The sequence below is a fragment of the Gymnoscopelus microlampas genome (genome assembly GCF_963454915.1).
Source record: "Gymnoscopelus microlampas genome assembly, chromosome: 11".
Taxonomy (NCBI): domain Eukaryota; kingdom Metazoa; phylum Chordata; class Actinopteri; order Myctophiformes; family Myctophidae; genus Gymnoscopelus; species Gymnoscopelus microlampas.
In genome coordinates this window covers 49,053,177-49,081,000 of record NC_139948.1, presented here as the reverse complement: position 1 = coordinate 49,081,000, position 27,824 = coordinate 49,053,177, and the positions used below count along the sequence as shown (strand labels likewise).

Sequence of the window (27,824 nt, the reverse complement as noted above, 5' to 3'; positions counted from 1 at the left end):
ATTTATTCTTGGTCTGGCAGAACCAGGTCTCCTGGTCTTGTTACTTAAGTAAAAGTATCAATACTGCAATATAGAAATACTACATTGGTATACTATACTGTATCCAAAAAGTGGGTCACCTCAGGCTCGGCGGGAAACTTTTTTGGCCCGCTTCGGCAGGTCCAGGGGAGGACCGACCCGCTTCCGTGAATGATGAGGACTCTTCTTGTTCAGCTCTGCCTCGCCCTCCTTCTGGATCCCCTTAATGATTCGCTTATCATTTGTCTGGGAGCTACCATATTGTTTGCACTTGCCACAACCACTGCAGCGTGCGCCTACTGACCGATGCCCACGAGGGCACTGGCAGAAGTGGCTGCCTGTGATCGTCTTGTGGCACAGGTAGCACATGTGGCTGCCACAGCGGCACGTCATGTGGTTGCACCCGTCAGTCTTGACCAGACCCGTACGGCACTTCGCACACTTCCTCACCCACGTTGCCGTCATACGCTCCTCAAAGACAACCCTAGTCCTGATCTCGTCCGTCTCAGCGACCTGCTCGCACGTCTTGCCCATATGCTGCTTCCATCGGACGCGACACTTCCTACAGCTCTCCTTGTGGCATTGGGGGTTGGGACAACTGAACTGAGATATATCTTTGTCCAACAGGACTGGGAAGTTGCAGAATGGACACCGTACTAGTTCGTCACCGCAGGCGGCAGCAACCGCCTCCTCTGCTTGTCTCTCATAGTATTTACGCAGGATGTTCTCTGGCAGGACTTTCTCCAGTTCATGCACTGGGTATGAGCAGGTACACCCACCCTCCATGCAGCTCAGCTCTGACTGTCCAGAGCCAAAGACCGCCTCCTGAGCGTATTTGACCAGGCACTCTTTACAGAAGAGATGACCGTCCAAACACTGGGTCATCTTCTCAAACACAAACTCGCCATAGCAGCAGCCACACTCTATCAGCTGGCCTTCATGTTTATATTCATCCTCATTAACCTGCAGTGCCAGCAAGAAGCCCTCATGCTCTGTCCACTGCCTGAGCTCCCTCTGAACGAAGGCTTCCAGTGCTGCATCAGTCTTGCAACTCTGCCGGCGACACAGAGGGTACAGATTAATGAAAATAAACTCTTGAATTCTTAGGTTTGAAATTAAGAATTTGATTGATTGATTGATTGATTGAAGTACTTTATTTAGAAAGACATGGTAACAGTACATGGAAGACATGGTGACAGTACTTGGAAGTGCAATACAATACAATGTCCTCTAAACCGGATCGCTCAAAAAAGCACGATGGCTTATTTAAAATGAGATCCCCACTTGACTATCCCCAATTTGACTAGGGGTTTCTTTCAGCACGAAACTGCAAAAGAAGTGATACTGTACATTCATAGAAATAGACAGGGTGGAACTCCATATTCACGCGAGACTGAGGTCATATCGATGACGTCAAGGTGGAAATACATTTTGGGACAAAACTAACATACAGAACATCCGATTGGATCAGATCTGCTCTGATCTGATGCCATAACCGAGTCTATGATGTCAGTCGTCCGTGACGTATCTATGCTGTATGACTCCAAATGTGGGCAATGTGTAACTGTGTCAACCCAGTCGATCTGAGCACAGCAATGAAAGTGAAATATTTAAAAGTATAAAACACATAAATGCAGGGAGGTACTTGCCTGGTCCACTGGCCGTGTGCACCAGAAGTTAGGCGCTGATTAGCCTCGGGAACCCATGCCTTTTTTTTGTTTCAAAAGAAAAAAAGCCTGGGGTAACTTGCAGGAACTATGGCCTAGGAGTGGGAGTGAACCTTGTATTTGCCAGACCCAGGGGGTCGGCCTACATGAGGCTTTGTCGGTCGGTCGGTCTGTCCCTCTTTTCCTCTGCACACACGTCATGCGAAGTCCGGCCATTCAGATTTCAACCACTAGGGGTCTGGCAGTACCAGGACTCCTGGTTCCCTTATTTCCTAACCAATCAGAGTGCAGAGGGGCGTCGCTCCAAATTTGGTGACGTCAGTGTTCTGTGCACAGGCCGGGGGGGAGGGGAGGGGAGGGGAGGCGGGCACATAGATTGGTGAAGCAATAGCAGTGTTGCTATGCTCATTTGGGAAGTGCTTGCACTGTATTTGTTGCCAGACCCAAGGGGTCGGGCTTACATGAGGCTTTGAATCTGTTTTCCCCATACATGGGCATGGTCACTTTGTCCCCCGGCCCCAGCCAAAGAAGTCTGTCCCCCTTTCGTCATAGAAGGGACATAGAAGGGACACACGTCATGCGAAGCCCGGCCATTCAGATTTCAACCACTAGGGGTCTGGCAGTACCAGGTCTCCTGGTACCCTTGTTTAATGACGTGACGCACACGTCGCTTAACACCTACACTATAGGTCACACAATGGACAATTTATATGCATCTAGGCTAATTCCTATGTTAATGTACCTGGCGTGAGTCGGGAGCCTTTGTAAACTTTGTTGAAGTGTGAATTTAAAGTAGTTTTAAATCTATGCGTGTGCCTGCGCTTGCTCCTGGTCTAATAGGTTCCGGCACGCCGTGCAAGGCCGTCCAGTGAGCATTGCACCCCTGAGCAATAGGGAGCGGCGTTAGGTTTGGATCCGCCCCTCTATGCCTTGGAAAGCCTATGGTTCCTCCAGCCTAGGCGCTGATAGGTCCCAGCAGTTTGTAAGATTACAGACAGACACAGTGGCGTGCACAGACATTTTGAGGGGCAGGTGCTCAAGTAAATTATACTTCTTTTTTTTTACTTGGACTGCTATTTTTTCCCTCTACACCTATACCTCTTTGCCAAAAATATCCGATCTACAAACCCACAACGCCTCGCGCTGCGAGGCGTTGTGGGCTTGTAGATCTGCTATTTTTGGCTAAAGTTCTCCTCAGAAAAGGGATGCTAGGTTTCGAGTGGTTATGGTAAAAAGAAAAATCATATCACATAAAGATTTGGCGGACCCCCTGTAGTAACTCTGAGGACCCCCTGTTGAAGACCCCTGTTCTTTCTTTCAAAAGGGCACTTCTGGTCAAGAGGGCAAAGGGCAGGTGCTCTAGCACCAGCTAGAGTCTATCTGTGCACGTCCCTGGACAGACAGTCTTATAGACAACTAGCCTCCCACAGAGCCGTGTTGTATCTGCATGGGGGTCCGTAGTCAGTGGTGGAAAAAGTACTCTAATCTTTTACTTAAGTAAAAGTATCAATACTGCAATGTAGAAATACTCTGTTACAAGTAAAAGTCGGGAATTCAGTAAAAGTACAAAAGTATTGGTATCAAAATGTACTTAAAGTACCAAAAGTAAAAATACTCATTATGCAGAATTCAAGTTTTCTACAAGCTTCTCAATGCGTCGCATCGCAACGCATTGTGAGCTTGTAGATCGGCTATTTTCAAATGGAGGAAATGTATATAGGGCTGAAGTGGTTAATGTATGTTTTTTAATAATAATCAAAATCCACAAAGTAGTAACTAAAGTTTTCAAATCATTCTAGTGGAGTAAAAGTACAATATTTGGATCTCTGAGATGTAGTGGAGTAGTGTGGGACCTGAGGGGAGGAGTGCCCGGCTATTTGAAAATAGCCGATCTACAAGAGATCTGCTATTTTCAAACGTTTTAGTACTTTTACTTTTGGTACTTTAAGTATATTTTGATACCAATACTTTTGTGCTTTTACTTGTAACGGAGTACTTCTACATTGCATTATTGATACTTTTACTTAAGTAAAACACGTGTTTTAGTTGACTAAATATCGTAAGATATTTGTCAACTAAATCTATGGTTGATTTAATAGTCGACAAAAATGTTTAGTTAAAGTGTAATACATGGTTTTAGATGATTCTCAAACGTGCATTATTTTTAATTCAATTCAATTTGAGGACAGGGTAACTTTACACTCATACACTATGTCAATCAATCTTTTCATTTCCTAACTAAGATAAACTCTGGGTCATTCACTTGTCTAATCAGTCAGTGGTTTCTTTAGCTTGCATTGTATTTCAAGTTTAGTGTAAACACACCAGCTTACCTGATGAAATAGCTTTAGCTTGTGTGCTTACCATTGAAAGACATTCGGAATGAGTTGTTTTTGTAACCCTATGAAAAAACAGTGTTCATTTTGTCAACGCATTGTTTTTATTTAGTTTTAGTCATAGTCTTTTGAATAATTTATTTATCTGAAATGTTTTTGTTTTAGTTTAGTTTTAGTCAACTAAGTCTACAGTTGATTTAGTCGCCTTGATGGTGTCGTTATGCCTGATTTATACTTAGCCGTGTGCTGTACGTCCAAATTTGGGGTCAATCGGAGACGTATACTTTTACTCTACACTACAATTATTTGAACACTTTAGTTACTAGTTCCATTGTAGATTTTGATTATTAATACAAAACATATGCTAACCATTTCAGCCCCTATTTCGGCCAATTGAAAATAGCCGATCTACAATCTACAGTCTACAATCCGATCTTATAGATCTGCTATTTTCAAAAGATTTCTTTTTTTTTTAAACTTGTGAAATGGGACATTCTGCATATTGGGCACTTTTACTTTTGGTACTTTAAGTACATTTTTTATGCCAATACTTTTGTACTTTTACTCAAGTAAATTTTGAATTCCGGACATTTACTTGTAATGGAGTATTTCTACATTGCAGTATTGATACTTTTACTTAAGTACAAAATGTTAGTACTTTTTCCACCACTGGTTCAAGGGTATTATTATACGCCAAAACGTGAAGCAACCTGACTCCAGGACGCCAGATGGGGGTGGTATTGACTTCACAATACAGCCTCCCCTGCGTGTTCGAACCAATCAGTGGCTGCTAGGGGCGGGATCATCACCTGCCAAGTAGCTTGAAAAAAAAAGGGACCGCCCCTTCATCGATTGTGCCACCGAGGTCCCAGATGGAAGTAGCCTGTGAAACAAATGTGACGCAGGCTTCTTCCATCTGGCGGAGTCAGGTTCTATTATAGCTCCACCATGAGGCAGATTCTTTTGGTGTGGGGGGGGGGGGACACCATAATCTCCACCTTCCGGACCTAGATATAAAGACGTTTGTGGAGGAACGTGTGGGTGTGGGTGTCCGTACTTCTTGGGAAGGTCCATCAAGTCCATGTTGATGATTGATGGTTGATGGGAGGATGATGATGATGATGGTGGTGCTGGAAAGTAACAAAGTACTCAGCACTTAAGTACAATTTTGAGGTATTTGTACTTTACTCGAGTATTTCCAATTTCCAATACTTTGACTTCTACTCTACCACATCTCAGAGGCAAATATTGTACTTTTACTCCACTACTGTTATTTGAAAGCCTTAGGACCGACCTGCTCCCCTGAACGAAATGGACTGTTCCTGTTCAGCTCCGCCTCACCCTCCTTCTGGATCATCTGAATGACTCGCTCATCGTCCTGCGTGGGGTCGGTCCACACCGAGCACTTGCGACATTGGCCGCAGATTACGCCTGGCGAGCGCGCATGGTGGCAGAAGTGGCTGTAGTCGGCGATGGGCTCTCTGCACAGGTAGCACATGCTGCCGCCACAGCGGCACGTCATGCGGTTGCATCCCTCGGTCTTGACCAGACTTATACCGCACCTCACACACTTCCTCACCCGCGCCGCCGTCATGCGCTCCTCAAAGAGAACCCTTGTTTTGTCCATCTCCACGACCTGCTCGCACGTCTTGCCCACATGCTCATTCCATCGGACGCGACACTTCCTACAGCTCTCCTTTCGGCATTGGGGGTTGGGACAGCTGAACTGGGATACATCTTCGTCCAACAGGGCTGGGAAGTTGCAGAATGGACACCGTACTAGTTCGTCACCGCAGGCGGCAGCAACCGCCTCCTCTGCTTGTCTCTCATAGTATTTACTTAGGATGTTCTCTGGCAGGACTTTCTCCAGTTCACGCGCTGGGTATGAGCAGGTACACCCACCCTCCATGCAGCTCAGCTCCGACTGTCCAGAGCCAAAGACCGCCTCCTGAGCGTATTTGACCAGGCACTCTTTACAGAAGAGATGACCGTCCGAACACTGAGTCATGTTCTCAAACACAAACTCACAATAGCAGCAGCCACACTCTATCAACTGGCTCTCCTCTTTATATTCATCCTCATTGACCTGCAGTGCCAGCAGGAAGTCCTCATGCTCTGCCCACTGCTTTTGCTCTCTCTGAACGGAGTTCAGAGAACGCAGCTCTGCCTTAGTCTTGAAAGTGCACCGGTCGTGTTTAAGTAAGTGCATTCTCTTGTTGAATCTCACTGAACCGTGCTCAAACTGGAAATCTATGAAGCAGCGTCGCTTTCTTGAAGGGTTGCCTGATTTCTTCAGAGCTTCATATAAGGCCTTGCGTGTGAGCGCATAGTGTCCCTTGAGGTTCTTGAGAGCCCATTTGATGTTCCGAATGCTGATCATCGGGAAGTCATCCATCAGCAGGTGGACAGTCTGCTCCCTGGCCTTTCCTCTCACTGTCCCCAGCTTGCTGTATTCAAACAGGTCCTCGGGCACGTGAGTCCGGAGTGTCCCTCCAGACTCCAGCACGATGCTGTTGGGAACGGCTGCAGCCTCTCTCCTGGGATACGCCGGGTTCTCCAACAGATAATTACACACAACATTCGAGTCGTTGTGTTGTTGGGCAAGTTCCGCTACCCAGTCTTCCCGGACATCAGGGAACAAGTCGACATCAGGGAACAAGTCCAACTCCCCAGTGATCAACGCTCCATGGGGCTGATAATCAGGCATCTCTGCCCAGTGTCCCTCTTGTGGCCAAGATAGAACCGGGCCAACCAGGGCAGAAGGGTTGGCCCGCGCTGGGTTCGGGACCGGAGCTGAGGTTGGTTCTGGAGCCAACATGAGAGTATAGTCTTCCTCAGAAAGGGTGATCTGTGGTTGCAGGATTGATGCCATGGGATACATGACAGGAGGATCAAAGCAACCTCAGTACTCTAAGTACTCTTCAGTCAGTCAGCTCTCTGTCTGAGACACTTTCACTTGCAGTGAAGTAATATTCAACCAGAAGATTGTCCCCCCCCCAAAAAAAGTGGAGGTCGATGATGCAAGACTGAGCTGACATTGATGATGTCAGTGAGGAACTCCATATTCGGGCAATATCAATATACTCTGATTGGATCAGACGTACTCTGATGCGGAGAGGTACATAATAGTCCATATTCACACGGCGGCCATTTTGGAATTTAACGTTGCGTTGCTGTGGCAACTGGGGTGGCATTTCATTGACTTAAAGGGATTGTAGGCAACATTAAGCCTAAATTTAAAAAATATTTATATATATATATATATATATTGCAATTTCTCCCCTCTATCAGCCACTATATAATGATGCTGGGGTGTTTTCCTGCATTGAAACACAGTCCTCTTTCTGAAATCCGTATTTTCCCTACTGTTTATGTTTATGTTATGTTTGTCGGGACGTAAATTAACGCACGCATGTGCGCGTCCGTGCCCGTGTGAACTTTTTACTTTTTTTTGAGGCACAGAATTAACATTTAAGATAGCGTGTGGATAGAATTTAGTTGTTTAACTTCATATATGTGGTCAATTTATCATGAAAGAGCCTATTTGAAAATAAAAATTCAGAGAACCGGAAGGTTCGTGCAGTTCCGCGAATTGTATCCCAATAAAGCAACCTATTTTGGGCATGGCCCATTTAGAAGTCCCCCCTGCGTCACCCCCTGGTGGTCGGGGAAACGAACTGCTGGAGGGGCGGTGTTTGACAACAGTTTTTTTCTTTGATTATGTCTGAACTCGCCTACAATCCCTTTAATGGCAATATGGCCGCCGTGTGAATATGGTTTATTGGCCTGCTGGCAGTGTGCACAACAAATTGACCCTTTGTCAAGTCCCGCCCGTGGTCCCACCCCTCTTCGTGGCCATTGGTTGCTGTTGCTTGGACAGAAATCCCCTCTCTCCATCCACTGCCATTGAGAAAATGTGTTTTTCAGTTGCCTGGTATTGACATTTATTCCATTCAATTCTTATTTTAAACTTGACCTGCACGTGTTTCCTCCTAGAACAGGACATAGATAGATAGATAGATACCGTTATTGCTTCCATGGGGGGGAAATCAGTCGCCCAGAGGCAGCACTGCAGTTAAGCGTTTCAGGGCCAGGGTTGCCAGATCTGCTTATTATAATTTCCCCGCAAGATTTTATTTGAAAATATAAGCTCACAACGCGTCGTGACGCGTTGTGAGCTTGTAGATCTGCTATTTTCAAATAGCTGATGTATATGTTAAAGTGCTCATGTGGCCCCATAGTGGCTTATTTTGGGGCTGGTTTTCCTAGACCTGGTTGCTTGTTTCTCTCACAGAATCTGGCAACACTGTTCAGGGCCCTATTTTGTGCGTCTTAACACATTGCCTGCCGAGGACGTTGGTTTGAAAGTGTTGGATTTGAAAGAATGTTTTCTGAAAAGAAAAAAAAACATAAGAGGGTGCTCTAACGCAACTTAGAAATGATCCCTTGACTATGAGAGAAGGAATGGACGGATGTGATGTCATCCCCCAAAAAATGGCGCTTCCCGTCCACTCCTATGTTAGGAGTTGTAGAAAAATATCGTGAGATAGCAGGAGATTCACAGCCCTACTTGAAATGGGACATTTCTCCTTAATGAGTACTTTTACTTTCGGTACTTTAAGTACATTTTGATGCCAATACTTTTGTACTTTTACTCAAGTACATTTTGAATTCCGGACTTTTACTTGTAACAGAGTATATATATTTCCATTTTTTTCCAGTATCGATACTTTTACTTAATTAAAACATTTGAGTACTTTCTCCCACACCACTGTGTGTGTGTGTGTGTGTGTGTGTGTGTGTGTGCGTGTGCGTGCGTGCGTGCGTGCGTGCGTGCGTGCGTGCGTGCGTGCGTGTGTGTGTGCGTGTGCGTGTGCGTGCGCGTGTGCGTGCGTGCGTGCGTGCGTGTGTCTGTGTCTGTGTGTGTGCGTGTGCGTGTGCGCGTGCGTGTGTGTGCGTGTTCGTGTGCGTGCTGCAGGGTGTTTGTGCTGGTGCTGGTGGTGGTGTCGGTGGCGTGGATCCCGGTGGTCCAGGCCAGCCAGGGGGGGCAGCTCTTCATCTACATACAGTCCATCAGCACCTACCTGCAGCCCCCCGTCTCCATCGTGTTCCTGATGGGATGCTTCTGGACGAGGACCAATGAGAAGGCAAGCTCCCTCTAGCGTTTTCTTTGGTTTTCTCTTTTTCGACTACTTTGAACCCCAGCGTTCAAATTCTGGGAATGCGTGGGGGATATTTAGCCAAAAATTACCGAGTTTTATCTCGGTAATATTTTCTGAGGGGGTTTTTTATCTGAGGGGTACGGTTGCGCTGTCGCCTCACCGCTAGAAGGTCCTGGGTTCGATTCACGCCGGGGATGCTGTGGGGGCGCTGGGGCCGTGTTCTCTCCTTCAGTACCGATACCCTAGGTGGTAGTGATGAGCGGGTCGACCCGTAACCCGCGGGACCCGCGGGTCAACCCGCGGCGCGGGTGGGTCGAGTCAGAATGTCAGAGGCAATTATGCGGGCTGTGGGTGAGCGGGTCAGCCGCTCTCACACGCAAAAAAAATAAAAATAATCACATGCTCTTGTTTTGTCTTTATTCCTAATAAGAATAAGAATAATAAGAATAAAACAGTTTGGAAATACTTGGGGATTATTTTCTAACCATGATTTTACAGAATTTAAAAAAAATCGCGGGTCGCGGGGCGGGTTGAGCCATAGATTTATTTATGGGTTCGCGGGGCGGGTTGAGGCGGGTTGGGTTCCGTCGCGGGGCGGGGCGCGGCGGGTCATGAAAAAACCCGACCCGCTCATCACTACTAGGTGGGGTTGGCGCAAGGGCCTTTCTGTGTGGAGTTTGCGTGTTCTCCCCCGTGTCCCCTAGGGCAGTGGTTCTCAAACTTTTTCATGTCAAGGACCCCCAAATTGACACTTATTAGCCGGCGGACCCCCATTTCAAAAGATAAGCCAGGGACCCCCATAAGAGAAGATTTTTACGGCTCTAGCAGTGATTCTCAACTATTTTAATTTCAAGGATCACCAGTTTGACATGCATCAGGGCTACAGATCCCCATTTAATGCCATTTCTATCACTTGGACCGCAATTTATATTGTAAAATATATGTCAATTTAACTCAGAGTTACAGACCCATAAGGGTTCATTTGGTGCCTAATCTATCATTTAGCTGGGGACCCCCTGGAACTCCCTCAAGGACCCCTGGGGGTCCCCGGACCCAACTTTGAGAACCAATGCCCTAGGGTAGGTACCTTCACAAAAAACATGCAGTAATCCTGGTGTCTTTTCTGCCTCCCCCTGGTCAGCCGGGGCACCTGATGGAGGGGAAAGGAACTGGTTGGAGTAACGTGTTCCTATTTCGTCAACAAATAAAAACTAGACTAAAATGTTAGTGAGGGATCTAGTGGAGAAGAGATCCAGTAGAACTAAAAGACAAGTAATTTTATGTTTGGTTGCGCTCGGGTGTCACACTCTGAAAATAGCAGATCTACAAGCTCACAACGCGTCGCATCGCGACGCGTTGTGAGCTTGTAGATCTGCTATTTTCAGCACGCAACCAAGTGTAAAATCAGCCATTACGACGCCACCAAGGCGCCGCCAACATACATTTTAGTCGACCAAATCAACTGTAGATTTAGTCGACTAAAATCGTATGATATTTAGTCGACTGAAACTATACAAAAACTAAAACATTTCAGATGACTAAAATATGACTAAAAACTAAATGGAATTTGATTCAAAGGACTATGACTAAAACTGAATCAGAATGTGCTGTCAAAATCAACACTGCTATATACAGATGAGCCATTTCAAAACTTCAAATGTCCTGCCATCGCCAAGACAGTACATTTTCAGGGGATTCCCAGGGCAATAAGAGGGACAAAGAAGGGCATTTAAAATGCTGAATTATTTTGATGATCACTGCTTTTATGATGCTAATTAATTTGAGCAACTGGTCAAGGACCTCTTCAAATCACCTTTCGCCTCATAATGAGTCTGACACCTTCTTCAACACACATTCTTTTGTTCTCATGTATATGGATGTCTGTTGAAGGGAAAAACGGGGGTGTGTAGTGACAACTTCTTTTCAGGGGCAAAAAAGTGTATTTTTAAGGGCAGAACAGGGAGGAAAAAAATGCATTTTCAGGGGACTTTCAGGGAAAGAACAGTAACGTGTGAAGTTTTGAAGTGGCACATCTGTATCCTCCATCCATCCAATGCAGGGTGCTTTCTGGGGCCTGGCCCTCGGCCTGCCGGTGGGCTGCGTCCGCATGGTGCTGGACTTCGTGTACCCGACGCCGCTGTGCTACCAGGAGGACAGCCGGCCGGAGGTGGTGAGCGGCGTGCACTACCTGTACTTCTCCACCATGCTGTCCTTCCTCACGCTCGCCGTGGTGGTGGCGGTCAGTCTGGCCACGGAGAAGCCACGCCCTGAACAGGTGAGCTGATCGAGCACCGCAGCAGCAGAAAGGTATACTGTAGCTCGCAGTGGTGTAAAGTAACTAAGTACATTTACTCAAGTACTGTACTTATATAAGTACAATTTCGAGTTTTTTTTTTTTTACTTTACTGGAGTACTTCCAATTTTCAGTACTTCTACTTCTACTCCACTACATTTCAGAGGCAAATATTGCAATTTTATTTGAAAACCTCAGTTACTAGTTACTTTGTAGATTTTGATTATTATTACAAAACATGCATCAACCATTTCAGCCCTTAAACTTCGGCTATTTGAAAATAGGCGATCTACAAGCTCACAACACGTCGCAATGCGACGCTTGTAGATCTGCTATTTTCAAAATATTTTTAAAACATTTTAGACATAATGATAACTTCTGCATAATGAGTACTTTAAGTATATTTTGATACCAATACTTTTGTACTCAAGTACATTTTTAACACGGGACTTCTGCTTGTAACAGAGTATATCTACATTGCAGCCAGTATTGATACTTTTACTTGAGTAAAACATTTCAGTACTTTTTCCACCGCGCTGCAGGTCAGCCGTCTGACCTGGTTCACCAGGCTGGACGCCGTGGAGGAGAAACCCAAGGAGAAGCTGGAGGAGGTCTTCACGGTGGTGGAGGAGGAGGACGTGGAGGCGTCAGGAGAAAGACCCACGCAGAGCGCCGGAGACAAGACGGAACAGGGACGGAACGATACAACAACAACAACAACAACAACAACAACAACAACACAACACCGTCAGAGCACAGGTGGGTGTGTCTCTGCTTTTCCACTCTCTTTTACCACTGTCCACTTTCAGCCTGGTGTCCCCAGGGACGTGCACAGATAGACTCTAGGTGGTGCTAGAGCACCTGCCCTTTGCCCTCTTGACCAGAAGTGCCCTTTTGAAAAAAAGAAAAAACTTTTTTTTTCCCAGTTTACAGCAGGGGTCTTCAACAGGGGGTCCGGGACCCCTAGGGGGTCCTCAGAGTTACTACAGGGGGTCCGCCAATTCTTTATGTGATATGATTTTTCTTTTTACCATAAAAACACTCGAAACCTAGCATCCCTTTTCTGAGGAGAACTTTAGCCAAAAATAGCAGATCTACAAGCCCACAACGCCTCGCGCTGTGAGGCGGTGTGGGCTTGTAGATCGGCTATTTTTGGCAAAGAGGTATAGGTGTAGAGGGAAAAAGAGCAGACCAAGTCAACAAAAAAAAGTACAATTTACTTGAGCACCTGCCCCTCAAAATGTCTGTGCACGCCACTGGACCTTTCTATAGATATTCTATATTCTATATCAGGGGTCTTCAACGTTTTCAGGCCAAGGACCCCTTGGCTGAAAGAGGGAGAAAGCAGGGACCCCCCATTATATATTGTGTACATTTTCCTTTTTTTCATAGATTTCATAGGCAGCTTCATAGACTTGTTTCACAGCACTATCACTTTCCATGTGTATTTCCAGACATTTAACCATGCTCTAAACCAGGGGTGGCAAACTGGTGTTTCGCGGGCCAATTCCGGCCCGCGACGTCGTCAAATCTGGCCCGCAAGGTGATTTGAAAAAACGGCATTTAATACTACCTCTAATGGAAAAAAAAACGAGAGAGAAAAAAAAAGTTAGAAAAAAAGGCCCAGCGCCTGCCTGGGGATTGAATACTGGACAAACTTGTTATGTCAGAACAATGACCAAGCCGTGAAGCCACAGCCAAGGTCATTAACATACAGAGGACCATCACCATTGAACTCTACCTGAGAGAACGCATCACAAATCCGGTAAAACACCGCTGTATGGAGAAGTATATGTCAATTGCGTCTTTCATCTGGAGGAGTAAAGAGAGGGCTGCATTCCTCCCCGCACCCCCACCTCCCCCCACTTTGTAACCAGTGTTGCTGTTCTAATCTTGAAAACTAGAATCCACTTGTCAGAGGGTGTGACATGGATAACCAGTGATAGTTAAGAGCTTGCGCAGCGCAAAATAATTAACACCAGCTGTGAACGCTTGACTGTGTGTGTGTGTGTGTGTGTGTGTGTGTGTGTGTGTGTGTGTGTGTGTGTGTGTGTGTGTGTGTGTGTGTGTGTGTGTGCGTGTGACAGTTTTAGTCCGTTTTTTGGTGCACAATACAGCCCTCGTTTAAGTGAATTGCTTTCACCTGCTGTTGCTGTGCGGAGAGTGCGCAACAGGGCATATCTCCGCCAAGCCAGGGTGACCAACAGGCCCATGAAATTCATATGCAGGCATAGTAGCCAAATTAGAATGAAATCTGCAAAAACTGACTCATATACTGATACAGAACCATATAGTGGCTATATATTATCGTTGGAAATCTTGTATGTTCCTTTTTTCATTATTATTTAAAACAATTTAAAATCGTGCAAATAGCCAAAATTACAACACCAAAGGCCAAGTGGCCTTGCCCCTAAAATGACGAAATTCCAGGCCTGAACTGCAAACATTATATTGCCGTTTGTTAGGCTATTCAATGTTAGTTTTAATTTCTTGAAATCATATTTATTTAATTTGCAACTGTATGGCATGCTAAGGTTTTGAGACAAATATAGACATGTATTATTACTGATTATTACTGCACAATATTAAATAAATAATTCTAAAAATATTCTTTACCGGACCCCCTGTAGTAACTCTGAGGACCCCCTAGGGGTCCCGGACCCCCTGCTGAAGACCTCTGTTCTATCCACCTGTTTCTTGGCTGTGTGTTTTCCACTTCCTGTTGGAAAAGCCTAGGAAACAGGTGGATATAATATATTTTTTTTTTCAAAAGAAAAAAAGCCTGGGTTAACGTTGCAGCCGGAACTGTGGCCTAGGAGTGCGAGGGAACCTTGTATTTTCCTAACCATTTTCTTCCTCCATCTAATAGACTCCGCCTCCTCTGTGTCCGACGGTGTCCAAAGCCAATCCAAGTGTAGCGCTGCCCTCTACTGGCTGTGTGGGATGGAGCGGCGGAGGGATGGCGACGGAGGAGCCCCTCCCCCTCCGCCTCCTCCCGAGGTCGCCATTAACTCCCTGGAGGAGGAGCCGTGTCTGAGACACCTGGTCAACGCCAACCTCATCATCAGCCTCTCCATATCCGTCTTCATCATCGCTTACTGGGCTTGACCACCAGCGACCAAACACAGCCGTTAAACAGTGACCATTAGCAGTTATACTGTAGGCCTATGTATATTGTGGGTGGGGTAGTTGCATAGTTTAGCCACTAGGGGAAGGTGGCGATAGAGAGCAGCTTTTTTTTTTTTTTTTTTACAGTGGGGCTCTGCAACCATAGACATATAAAGGTGGCGCCATTTTGGAGAAGGCAAGCTTCTGCATACTACTGGCCAATCACTGGCCAATCACTGGCCAATCACAGCACGTCTTTTCCAGGACTTGGCATAGTCTAGTTGTATGAAAATATAACGGGATATTTTTGTTATACAACTAGGTACTGACAAGTCCCGGAAAGGACGCGCTGTGATTGGCCAGTGGTCAGGAAGCTTGCCTTCCCCAAAATGGCGCTCGAGATACAGGTCACTCCAGTGAACTGCAGTGGCCAATGAGATCTAAGTTTCTATATCTATGTCTGCAACAGTCTATCCATCTATAAGAGGGCCTGTTTTTGTTTTTTTTATTGACTGAATACTTTATTAACACTTTGCAAGTGTTAAGTACAGATGTACAGTTATACAATAATGCTAAAAGGATAACACAAATTTATTTCCTATGTATTCAATCCATCAAGACATAAACTACTATACAATAAATCATCAATACTAGGAGCAGTACAAGTATATTTACAGAAAAACAGTGGGGGGGGTCATTTCTTTTGGCAAGCTAGAAGACTTGTCTAGGACCAGTTGTTAATTGCAGGTGTTGTTTTTTATGGCGTTTTTGATGGCTGGTGGTGGTGGTGGTAGGGTGTTCCACATTTTGATGGTAGAATTAATTCGTCCCCATGTTTGTACCGAATCTGGGGGGAATGAGATCAGTGGAGCTCCCTGTGGTGTGTGTGTGTGTGTGTGTGTGTGTGTGTGTGTGTGTGTGTGTGTGTGTGTGTGTGTGTGTGTGTGTGTGTGTGTGTGTGTGTGTGTGTGTGTGTGTGTGTGTTCTTGTGCACACACTGCCAGTAGACCACAGAAGTACCTCCACTAGTGATGTGCGGGTCGGGTTTTTTCATGACCCGCCCCGCCCCGCCACGGAACCCAACCCGCCTCAACCCACCCCGCGAACCCATATATAAATCTATGGCTCAACCCGCCCCGCGACCCGCGGTAAAAAAAAAATCGGTAAAATCATGCCGGAAAATAATCTTCAAGTATACACCCCAAGTGTATTCAAACTGTTTTATTGTTATTATTCTTATTCTTATTTTTTGTGTGTGAGAGCGGCTGACCCGCTCACCCGCTGCCCGCATAATTGCCTCTGAAATCCTGACTCGACCCACCTGCGCCGTGGGTTGACCCGCGGGTCCCGCGGGTTACGGATCGGCCCGCTCATCACTAACCTCCACTCATTTTTCCCCACGTTTTGCAGTACGTTTAGAAAAAAACGTTTAGTTTAATTTAGAAGGGAGGGGGGGAGGGGTCGTACAGAAACCTTGCCAAATTTGGAGTCCTATACGTCATAGCTACGTCATAGTTGACTGATGTCATAGGTGACTGATGTCATAGTTGACTGATGTCATAGTTGACTGATGTCACGCGGCCCACCCCGTTCTCATGTGGGTCTTTTTTCTTTTAGAGACAGGAGGATTTATAATGGGGGGCGTTACTACAGGATGATATATCGCTGTTGTCGGGCAGAAACCTATTATCTCCTTATTCTAACTTTTTTTTCTCCGTAAACTAATGTCCTACTTATTTAATCCCATTACAGCTTCACACAAAAACATCAAAAGTAGCAGATCCACAAGCTCCAAACACGGCTCCAAAAAGCCACGCGTTTTGAGCTTGTAGATCTGCTACTTTTGATGCTTTTGAATTTGAATCCTGAAAAGTAACAGTTTTGGACATTTGAGGTTTCCACCCGACAGAGACGATATAACATATACCCCCCCCCCCCCTGTTCTGTGAAGTTTTTTTGTGCTCCCACCACCACCCCAGCATCCACCTGTGGGCGGTCTATTTAATTACATTCCCTGTAAAATCTAGCTGGCAAATCATTTATCATATAATTCATGCTTACAGGGAATGAATGAAATGAGACGGAGCCGTGACGCCAATATGCTTATAAATATGTACGCTCAATAAATATATTTATTCTATCCAAGAGTTGTCTGACTGAAATTTGGTTACACATACACAGCTCTATTAGTAGCTATATAATATACCACACACACACACACACACACACACACACACACACACACACACACACACACACACACACACACACACACACACACACACACACACACACACACACACACACACACACACACACACACACACACACACACACACAGCTCTATTAGTAGCTATATAACATACCACACACACGCACACCTCTATTTATTGACTATTATAGCAACATAGTTATAGAGAGCCGAAGTCTCTGACATCACTACAGCTAGCGGCCGCTAGAGGCCACTATCCCCCTGGATCACAGTTATTTTCCCATTGAAAATTCTAGGGTTTCAATAGCATCGTGGCATAATAAGAACTGCGATTTTACTCACATGGATATGAAGCATCAACTGACGTGAAAAAAGTCACAGAGTCACTTGACAGAATTGTTTATTTTTGGAACACAATCTCACTATTTTGTTGATGTAGGCTATTTGTCATAACACATGACACCCAAATAAATAAATAAATAGGGGTCTATTTTATAAATGGAGCTTAAGTGGTAACATATTTTTGCCACCCCCCTTTGTTTTGTTAATATAGATCTACCATTTAAAAAAAAAAAAAACTCTTGAAAATGTTTGAAAAATGTTGAATATATCTTTATATTCACATATTCAACATTTTAGCAACGCAAATCTTCTATGGGAGTCCCTGGCACAAATTAGTTTCTGAAATGCATATTAATTTGGTCGACATAAAAACATTTGAGAGCCACTGGCAGCCAGTGTTGCCAGGTCTGCTTATTATAATTTCCCCCCAAGATTGAATTTGAAAATAGCAGATCTACAAGCTCATAACGCGTCACACTGCGACACGTTGTGAGCTTGTAGATCTGCTATTTTCAAATGGCTGATGTGTTTAAAGTGCTCATGTGGTTCAAAGTCGCTTCTTTTGGGCTTGTTTTCCTACACCTGGTTGCTTGTTTCTCTCACAGAATCTGGCGACTGTCAGCCAGCAACTGGCTTAACCTATAAAAATTACACATTTTTCATGAAAACTGCAAATGATGGGAGCTTCTAACGAAAAACTATTTCAGCCACTTTGTTTTAACACCTGTAAACCTGTCATGTTGACAGTACAGTTGAAGTTGTAGTAGGATATTAATAATCTAAATCTGCATATAGACGGCCTTAACAGACGACGTCACACTGGTTGCAAGCGTCATACTGCATGGTTGCAAATGAAACCTATTCTGTCAGGTCTCGCTATAGGACGCGCTCCACTAGCCAATACACAAGAGGGGGTTGGGGTGTGCTGAAACCAGCGCACCCCAAAACAACAAGTTGAGAATTGTTTGCATGACACAATCAACTGTAGCTTGGTAAACCCCCCCTCCCTCCGGAAATCTCATGTGTGTCGCAAGCTTCTTCCATTTGACGGTGTCAGGTTAAATCAACTGTGCATCCAGTCTCAATGTTGGTAAACAAATAATTGGTCTATTAATAGCCTAATTAGTAAAAGCTGTCAAATAATTATAGTGCAGTTAAAAACAAATAACACAAAACAAAAGGGACAATATTTGCCTTTGATATGTAATGGAGGAGTAGATGTATAATCATGAAGAAATTGAAATAGTCAAATAAAGTTAAAAGTACCAAAATATTTTACTTATGTGCAGTACTGGAGTAAATCAGTAACTTAAAACCGCTTTCTCAGAGTTAAATGAATGCACATTTTAACATTTATCCCTTTGTGTGTCCTTACCATGATAGCATAATTGAGACAAATAGGCAGTATGGTGGATCAGTAAGAAAGTACATTTAATTGAGTACTGTACTTAAGTAACTTATCGGAGTTATTATTTGAGTATTTGTATTTTTGGATACTTATGACTTTCCCTCCAATACATTTCAAAGACAATTATTGTGCTTTTGATTCCACTACATATCTAGGAAGGGAAAGGTATACAGTATGAATTAACCACTACAAGCCCTATTTCAAACATAGTTAAAATAGCAGATCTACAAGCTCAACAACTCATGATTTGTTTTGGGAAAGTGTCTAAGCTTCAATACAGCAATGCATTAATATGATAATAATAATAATAATAATAATAATAATAATAATAATAATAATAATAATAATAATAATAATAATAATAAAAAGCCATTTAAAAAGCATGCACTTAGTTGAGTAATATTTGAGCAGAATTATATATATATATATATATATATATATATATATATATATATATATATATATATATATATATATATATATATATATATATATATATATATATATATATATATATATGTGTGTGTGTGTGCGTGTGTGTGTGTATATATTATATTTATATATATAGATATAGATATGACATGTCAGCAGTGGGTTGTGTCAGTCAGTCATACAGTACTATAACAGGGAAGTACTGTAACAGAGGCAGGACTTCCTCCTTCCTGGTCCTGAAGCAGCCTTGTTGCTCTCAAACCAAACCAAACCAAAGCACTTTATAATCACATGTAAATGGTTGGAATGGAGAGAGAACGAGGAGAACGGCGAGGAGGACAACGAACGGCCGTTTCAAAATGATGAATAACAATCCATTTTAAAGGGAACATATCTGGTGGCTTATGGGAACGAACGAACACCTATATTTATTGTTGTTAGTTGTGTGTTGTTGAGCGTCATTTCTTGTTCCCGTGTCATTACATTACAATCAATGGCAGCGACGTGACGAGACACACGGTTTGTGTTGGACGTTGTATTCTGGGGGTCCGCAAACTTTTGACGGAGTGTTGGTTGGTTGGTGCTGGTGGTCCCTGTACGGAGGACTGTTGGATCTAATATACTGTACGGAACTGGTCCCGGTACGGAGGACTGTTGGATCTAATATTCTGTACGGAACTGAGGAGACAACATGAAGAAACAGTTTAATCGCATGAGACAGCTCGCCAACCAGACAGTTGGAAGGTAAGAACTGTAAAATAATCAGTGGTGGAAAAAGTACTCAAATTCTTTACTTAAGTAAAAGTACCAATATACTGCAATATAAAAATACTCTGTTACAAGTAAAAGTCCAGAATAAAAACTGTACTTGAGTAAAAGTACAAAAGTATTGGCATCAAAATGTACTATAAAGTACCAAAAGTAAAAGTACTAAATATTTGAAAACAGCAGATCTACAAGCTCACAAGGGCGACGCGTTGTGAGCTTGTAGATCTGCTATTTTCAAATAGCCTAGGACCTAGGTATAAAATAGGGATAAAGTGGTTAATGCATGTTTCATTATATCATAGTTTATATCTGAAAAGTAACTAGTAACTAAAGTTTTCAAGTAAATGTAGTGGAGTAAAAGTACAATGTTTGCCTCTGAGATGTAGTGGAGTAGAAGTAAAAGTATTGGAAATTGGAAATAAAAAATACTCAAATAAAGTACAAATACCTCAAAATTGTACTTATAAGTACAGTACTTAAGTAAATGTACTTAGTTACTTTACACCACTGTCTACTTGTGACAACATGTTTATTCTCGTGTAAATGTTTGTTGTCACTCACTGATCTTTTGGACACTTTTTTAAAAAGTTATTATATAGTATCGTCCCTAGAATAGCCCTCCTGATACATGACTGTCATTATATTATACGACAGTCATGGATGAACTTCAACATAGTGTTTGCACTTTCTTCATTGTTTGTTCGTACATCTACATAAACGTTCGGATTTCAAATATAAAGTGCTTTCCCCATGGCCACAGATGTTACAATTATGTTTGGGCCCTCAGAAGTACCTGTAATTGCTGTATTAATCAATAAAAAGCGTTTTAATGCGATAAGGTGGCCATTTTCTCCGAATTTTCTCCATACGCGTTTAACCACTCGACCCTATCGGTTGGGAGGTGTATTGCAGTCTCTGATACATTTTAACTCTATGAGAAAATGGCTACCAATAGGATTAAAATGCTTTTTATTGAACAAGACGGAAGATACGGGTACTTTCTGACGGCCCGTACAGTATTATAACATCCGTGGCCATGGGGTTAGCACTTTATATTCGAAATCTGAACGTTTATGTAGATGTTCGGACCAAAAGGGGAGAAAGTGCAAACAGTATGTTGAAGTTCATCCATGACGACCGTCTTGGATCGTCCCGTGTCGTCTTGTCCTATTGCTGTGGGCGGTGTTGGACTGGGAACACGTAGCCTACAGTTACCTGTAAACGTTATTAGATAAGAAAGTTATAAATAAAAGCACTGCACATATAGCCTACTAACGCAACTGACTGCCAGAAGGGGAATGTACTTATTAAAGTTTGAGAAAGTGAAGGTCATTTCATATAAATAGCCTATAATATTCCTTGTTGTGGCCGATGCCATGTTTTTTTCAACCTGGTAAAGTTTGCTGCGTTAGGGATTTTATTTCCAGGGTAGTGAAACAATAGGCTTCTCACTTTTTTTTTTGTATTTTAATGTTTGCCTGTGAAAACCAGCAGTTAAATGGAAACTTCAGCCACCCCCCACCCCCCCATAAAACGTATTGTCCTCACATAGATGCCGCACCCCCTCCTTAGGCGCCACCTATGGGCGTTTTTTGCTCAAGACCCCAAGCACCCTTAAATTGCACCCCTAAAAGATTTAAAAAATATATTATTTTCTGAAATCATGTTCAGCGACAGGGGACAAACAAGGATAAACAAAACTCTCTGTCGTTGGAAATTGGAAGTTTCTCTATAGATCAGGGGTCTTCAACGTTTTCAGGCCAAGGACCCCCTAGCTGAGAGAGAGATGAAGCAGGGACCCCCTCTATTGTATAAAATTGTGTTTCAGATTAAGCTTTTTTTGTTCACTTGGTCTGCTCTTTTTTCCCTCTACGCCACTTTGCCAAAAATAGCCGATCTACAAGCTCACAATGCCTCGCAGCTGCGAGGCATTGTGAGCTTGTAGATCTGCTATTTTTGGCTCAAGTTCTCCTCAGGAAAGTGATATTAGGGTTCGAGTGGTTAAGGTAAAAAATAATAATGATCATAACACAAATATTTAGTAACTCTGAGGACCCCCTAGGGGTCCCGGACCCCCTGTTGAAGACCCCTGCTATAGATGGATAATACAATTTATTTTATCTAGAAAAATAGCCTGGTTCAGGTGACAGAGTATAAGGTCAAAATGGTGCTACATGTCTGCCTGACCCATAGAAACCCAACATTCAATTAGAATAACGTTATTAATTCATATGGATTCATTTATACATCTTAATAGTTTGTATACAATCTCTATTCATTTTGTATGTTTGCCTTGTCACAACTGACCCCATGGGGCCTATTGACCCTTTGCGTCCCTATTCTGGGAATCCCTATTACTTCTGCAAACATTCCACATCTAAGCTCATGGTGAGCTTGTAGATCGGCTGTTTTCGGGGAAAGATATTTAGTGTATAGGAAGGGGCCTAGTAGTACAGAGACCCCTGGGGGACTCTGGTCAACTAAGTGGTTTAAATCAGTGGTTCTCAAATTTCCAGGATCCCCAGTTTGTATTTTTTTTAGCCTTTTCTGCCTTTATTTGGATAGTACAGTGAAGATCTACAGGAAACAGGGATAGAGAGACGGGGAGTTCGGAAATCAAACCCACGACGGAGTGATATGCGCCTTGACCCAGTGTTGATTTTGACAGCAAATTTTGATTTAGTTTTAGTCATAGTCTTTTCAATAAAATTCCATTTAGTTTTAGTCATATTTTAGTCATCTGAAACGTTTCAGTTTTTGTCTAGTTTTAGTCGACTAAATCTACAGTTGATTTTAGTCGACTAAAATGTATGTTGGCGGTGCCTTGATGGCGTCGTAATGGCTGATTTTACACTTGGTTGCATGCTGAAAATAGCCGATCTACAAGCTCACAACGTGTCGCAGCGCGCCGCGTTGTGAGCTTGTACATCTGCTATTTTCAGAGCGCAACACCTGAGCGTAAAGCATAGTATTTTAGTTCTACTGGATCTCTTCTCCACTAGTCCCTCACTAACATTTTAGTCTAGTTTTTATTTGTTGACAAAATTGTCAATATATTTAGTCATAGTTTTAGTCATCATAGCTTAGTTTTTATTACGTTTTTATTTAGTTTTTATTTAGTTTTCGTCAGTGAAAAAGGTAGTCGACCAACATTTTTCGTCATAGTTTTAGTCGACAAAATCAACACTGCCTTGACTACAAGGCCATTACTCTGTCTTGACAGAGTGTACAAATGATACCAAATAGCACCCTCACCCATTTTCAACTGTGTATTCATGTAAGTCAGGGGTATTCAACAGGGCGTCCAGGACCCCTAGGGGGTCCTCAGAGTTACTACAGGGGGTCCGCCAAATCTTTGTGTGATAGGATATTGTTTTCACATTAACCAATTGAACCCTACCATCCCTATTTTGAGGAGAACTTTAGCCAAAAATAGCAGATCTACAAGCTCACAACGCCTCACACTGGGAAGCATTGTGAGCTTGTAGATCAGCTATTTTTGGGAAAGAGGTGTGGTGTAGAGGGAAAAAAAGAGCAGAAAGGTGAAGTTTACTCGGTATTGATGGTTTAAGTGGTTAAATGTCTGAAAAATACAATGAAACTAAGGAATCTATGAAAAAGTTGAATCTGCAACATAATTTGATATGTAGTGGGGGTCCCTGTGTCATCTCTCTCTCAGCTAGGGGGTCCCTGCCTGAAAAACGTTGAAGAATCCTGATGTAAGTGGTATTCACTAATGCTTCACTAACTAATTATAAAGTCGATGACTCCATTTCTGTCTCTACTTACTCTGCTGTCTCATTGGTGGGCTGTTGACTAGTTAAGAAACCATGTGCCTACCAATGACATCATCGTCGGTTGGGTGGGATTCCAGGCTAATGGAAACTAAAGCCTTCTGTCTTCCTGGAAAGTTAGCCATGCTGAAATGGAAGCCATTGTTCTCGCATCAATAAAAAAAAAAAGAAAATACAAAAAAGATAATAATCTTGAAATGACCAGTGGTGGAAAAAGTAAAAGTATCAATACTGCAATATAGAAATACTCTGTTACAAGTAAAAGTCCGGAATTCAAAATGTACTTGAGTAAAAGTACAAAAGTATTGGCAAAAAAATGTACTTAAAGTACCAAAAGTAAAAGTACTCTTTATGCAGAATGTGCCATTTCAAGTTTTCAAATGTATAAACATCATTTGAAAATAGCCGAAATGTATATATTGGGCTGAAGTGGTTAATACTGGTCCATTTGGTTCCTAACACAATGTTTTAGCAGGGGGACCCCCTGGAACCCCCTCAAGGACCCCGGACCCCACTTTGAGAACCACTAAGTTTAAAGTGGTTAAAGCTGTTAAAGCCTGATGGCTTTTCTTATCTGGATCAACAACCAGCAGCTCGTTATTTTCACATTACAGCATTCTGTAGCTGAAGGTGTCAGTGGCGTGCACAGACATTTTGAGGGGCAGGTGCTCAAGTAAATTATACTTTTTTTTGTTGACTTGGTCTGCTCTTTTTTCCCTCTACACCTATACCTCTTTGCCAAAAATAGCCGATCTACAAGCCCACAACGCCTCGCAGCGCAAGGCGTTGTGAGCTTGTCGGCTATTTAATAGCTTGTCGGCTATTTTTGGCTAAAGTTCTCCTCAGAAAAGGGATGCTAGGTTTCAAGTGGTTATGGTAAAAAGAAAAATCATATCACATAAAGGTTTGGTGGACCGCCTGTAGTAACTCTGAGGACCCCCTGTTGAAGACTCCTGCTGTAAACTAAAAAAAAAAGGGCACTTCTGGTCAAGAGGGCAAAGGGCAGGTGCTCTAGCACCACCTAGAGTCTATCTGTGCACGTCCCTGGATGGTGTTATCTTTAATCCTCTTTAATGATACATTAGAATAGCTCTGCTCTCCTCGCTGCTTCTTTCTCCCTGGAGCTTCTTTGGATCGCTGAGAATGTTCCGTAGATCCATAGACCTTGTGAAACTCCGTGGTCGGTGCAGACTGACAGCGTGCTTACAGATCAGATAGCTATCTGTGTAACTATGCAAAGCACCCGCCCAGCACCCAAAAGCACCCGAAGCACCCGCCCGAACTCAACAAGCCAAACATTCCTCCAGTTCCTCCTTAACGAGGACTAATATTATATATCGTTGTTGTTGCTGCTGTCGGGGGGCAGAGACCTCTTATCTTGTACATTTTTGTGGGTTTTCTTCATAAATCAACGCCCTTTACTTGATCATCCTACAGCAGGGGTCATCAACGTTTTCAGGCCAAGGACCCCCTGGCTGAGAGAGAGAGATGAAGCAGGGACCCCCTCTGTATTCTATAAAATTGGGTTGCAGATTAAACTTTTTTTTTTTTTTTTACTTGGTCTGCTCTTTCCCTCTACTACACCTATACCTCTTTGCCAAAAATATCAGATCTACAAGCTCACAACAAGGCGTTGTGAGCTTGTAGATCTGCTATTTTTTGGCTAAAGTTCTCCTCAGAAAAGGGATGCTAGTGGTTAATGTAAAAAAAAAGAAATCATATCACACAAAGATTCGATTTTTTTTTTACCCATTTGGTTAAACAACTCTGTCTTCAGAGAGATTAGTTTCATAGTACAGTAGGGGTGGGTTCAATTAATCGATACGGCAATAATCGTATTCCTTTGGCGATAACCGTATCGATAGAGACGCTTCCATATCGATACGGCAGGAAATGCTGTAGTAAACAATGTGAGTACTTTTTCCACCAGTTAGAAACCACGTGCAACATAAACAAACTACAGCCACGTCACTATGACAACATAAACAAACCACAGCCACGTCACTATGACAACATAAACCACGTCAAGTACATACTGTTGTACAAGTCTTACATGGTGGAGAGCTCAAACTCGACTGCCCTTTTTATTGAGAAATTGCAGACATTTATCGGATGTCTCACAATCAAACCACACCTCTCTAACCTTTCACTGTAAAATCCAGAGGGCTAATTTAAACTCTTGACACATGTACAAATGGACCCACTATACATTTGTACACCCTCAGAGTTAAATTGCGCAGGCAGTGTGTGATGTTGTGTGGGTGAGTGTTTTGGTTAAGGACGGGCCCTGCGGTGGAAAGGGGAGGGGGGGGGACGTGTGGACGTAGGTCTGTGTTTGGGAGAGGGAGAGAGGGGGGGTGAGTATTTGTGGAGTAAGCATTTCCATTCTGTTGACATTGACTCAGCAGTGGGCTGTGGATGTCACACAAGCCTCTATGGTGTAATTGAATTGTGTGTGTGTGTGTGTGTGTGTGTGTGTGTGCGTGCACGCGTGTCAGTGTTGATTTCGTCGACTAAAACTGTGACAAAAAATGACAGTCGACTACCTTTCTTCGAAAACAAAATAAAAAAGAAATAAAAACTGAGCTATGATGACTAAATATACTGACTATTTCCTCAACGAATAGAAACTAGTCAATTAAAATGTTTGTGAGGGACTAGTGGAGAAGAGATCCAGAAGAACTAAGACAAGTCATCATGGGTGTGCGCTGGTGTCACAGACTGAAAATAGCTCACAACGCGAGCTTGTAGATCGGCTATTTCCGGCATGCAGCTACTGTAAGTGAAAATCATTCCGATGCCATCACGGCCCGCCAAAAATAAATTGTAGTCGACTAAATCAACTGTAGATTTAGTCGACTACAATCTTATGATATTTAGCCGATTAAATCCAGTAGATCCAGTAGAACAGATCCAGTAGAACTAAAATAGCAGATCTACAAGCGCGACACGTTGTGAGCTTGTAGATCGGCTATTTTCAGCATGCAACCAAGCGTGCAATCTAAGGCACCGGCAAAATACATATGATATTTAGTTGACAAAAACTAGACTAACGGTAAAACATTTCAGATGACTAAAATATGACTAAAACTAAATGGAATTTTGATTCAAAAGGCTACGACTAAAACTGAATCAAAATTTGGTCTCAAAATTAACACTATGTTCTTCCTCCTGCTGTCATTTGTCCCTGAACTGTTGGTATGTGTCTTTTTGCTCCCACCGCCACCCCAGCACCACCACCTGGCTCTGCTATTGGTTCTGTTCCCCATGGGGGGTTGTTATGATATATCTATCTCCCTGCTCTTAATGGTTAATGATGGCTGTATGATTGTGCTGAGCAGGCAGAAAAATGTAACAGAGCCTGAACGCCAAGATAAAGGATTATATCCACGTGTGTGTGTGTGTGTGTGTGTGTGTGTGTGTGTGTGTGTGTGTGTGTGTGTGTGTGTGTGTGTGTGTGTGTGTGTGTGTGTGTGTGTGTGTGCGCGCGCGCGTTGAAAATTGACTTTTAGAAGTTTGGTTTAGGGATTAGATCAGGGGTCTTCAACGTTTTCAGGCCAAGGACCCCCTAGCTGAGAGAGAGATGAAGCAGGGACCCCTCTATATTGTATAAAATTGTGTCTCAGATTCAACATTTTTTGTTTACGTGGTCTGCTCTTTTTTTCCTCTACACCTATGCCTATTTGCCAAAAATAGCAGATCTACAAGCTCACAACGCCTCGCAGCGCGAGGCGTTGTGAGCTTGTAGATCGGCTATTTTTTGGCTAAAGTTTTCCTCAGAAAAAGGGATGCTAGGGTTCAAGTGGTTAAGGTAAAAAGAAAAATCAAATCACACAAAGATTTGGCGGACCCCCTGTAGTAACTCTGAGAACCCCCTAGGGGTCCCGGACCCCCTGTTGAAGACCCCTGGATTAGAGTGATTCACACTCAGTTGTGCGCTGTTGTCTTGCGCCTGAAAAAAAAAAAAAACGATATACAAGCCGATATATAAGCTCACAACTTGTCGCGCTGCCATGCGTTGTGAGCTTTTAAATAGGCACACATCTAGCTGGCACTTGTTTTGTTCTGCATACGTTTAAATAAGGACAAAAAAAAAAAAAAAACATCAGCATGGTGGGTTCCCGAGGCTATAGGACCAAAATAACCCAGTCGGTTATAAAAATAGAACATGTTGAAGGAGAGCCACAGCGAGCCCTTCAAGACGGGTTACAAGAGACAACAGAACAGGATCAATGCAAATTCATCACCACAGATCTACCAGAAGCACATCAAAGTAGTCGTCCA

At 43.3% G+C, this 27,824-nt stretch overlaps 3 protein-coding genes across 6 annotated transcripts in view; 2 read left to right on the top strand and 1 right to left on the bottom strand.

Annotated features, from left to right (window-relative positions):
- slc5a11 (solute carrier family 5 member 11) overlaps positions 1–14,584 on the top strand; it is a gene marked incomplete at its 3' end in the record, with an annotated part of 34,105 nt that extends 19,521 nt beyond the window's left edge. Inside the window, exons 11-14 of the mRNA XM_084070833.1 lie at positions 9,000–9,168; positions 11,243–11,458; positions 12,019–12,235; positions 14,346–14,584. Of these exons, the coding sequence (XP_083926959.1) occupies positions 9,000–9,168; positions 11,243–11,458; positions 12,019–12,235; positions 14,346–14,584 (841 nt within the window). The remainder of the gene's footprint in view (positions 1–8,999; positions 9,169–11,242; positions 11,459–12,018; positions 12,236–14,345) is intronic.
- LOC311055739 (E3 ubiquitin-protein ligase RNF216-like) lies at positions 121–6,893 on the bottom strand (the record flags this gene model as incomplete). The annotated part of the gene is made up of 2 exons (XM_084072007.1): positions 121–1,071; positions 5,316–6,893. The coding sequence occupies 2 exons, from the start codon at positions 6,891–6,893 to the stop codon at positions 121–123; spliced, it is 2,529 nt and encodes an 842-aa protein (XP_083928133.1).
- A 4,637-nt stretch (positions 14,585–19,221) lies between the features above and the next one.
- The window catches only part of arhgap17b (Rho GTPase activating protein 17b), a 74,531-nt gene continuing 65,928 nt past the window's right edge, over positions 19,222–27,824 (top strand). For all 4 annotated transcript variants that reach the window (XM_084071163.1, XM_084071162.1, XM_084071161.1 and 1 more), the window contains exon 1: positions 19,222–19,722. In XM_084071163.1, the coding sequence (XP_083927289.1) occupies positions 19,670–19,722 (53 nt within the window). In that variant the 5' untranslated portion in view covers positions 19,222–19,669. The remainder of the gene's footprint in view (positions 19,723–27,824) is intronic.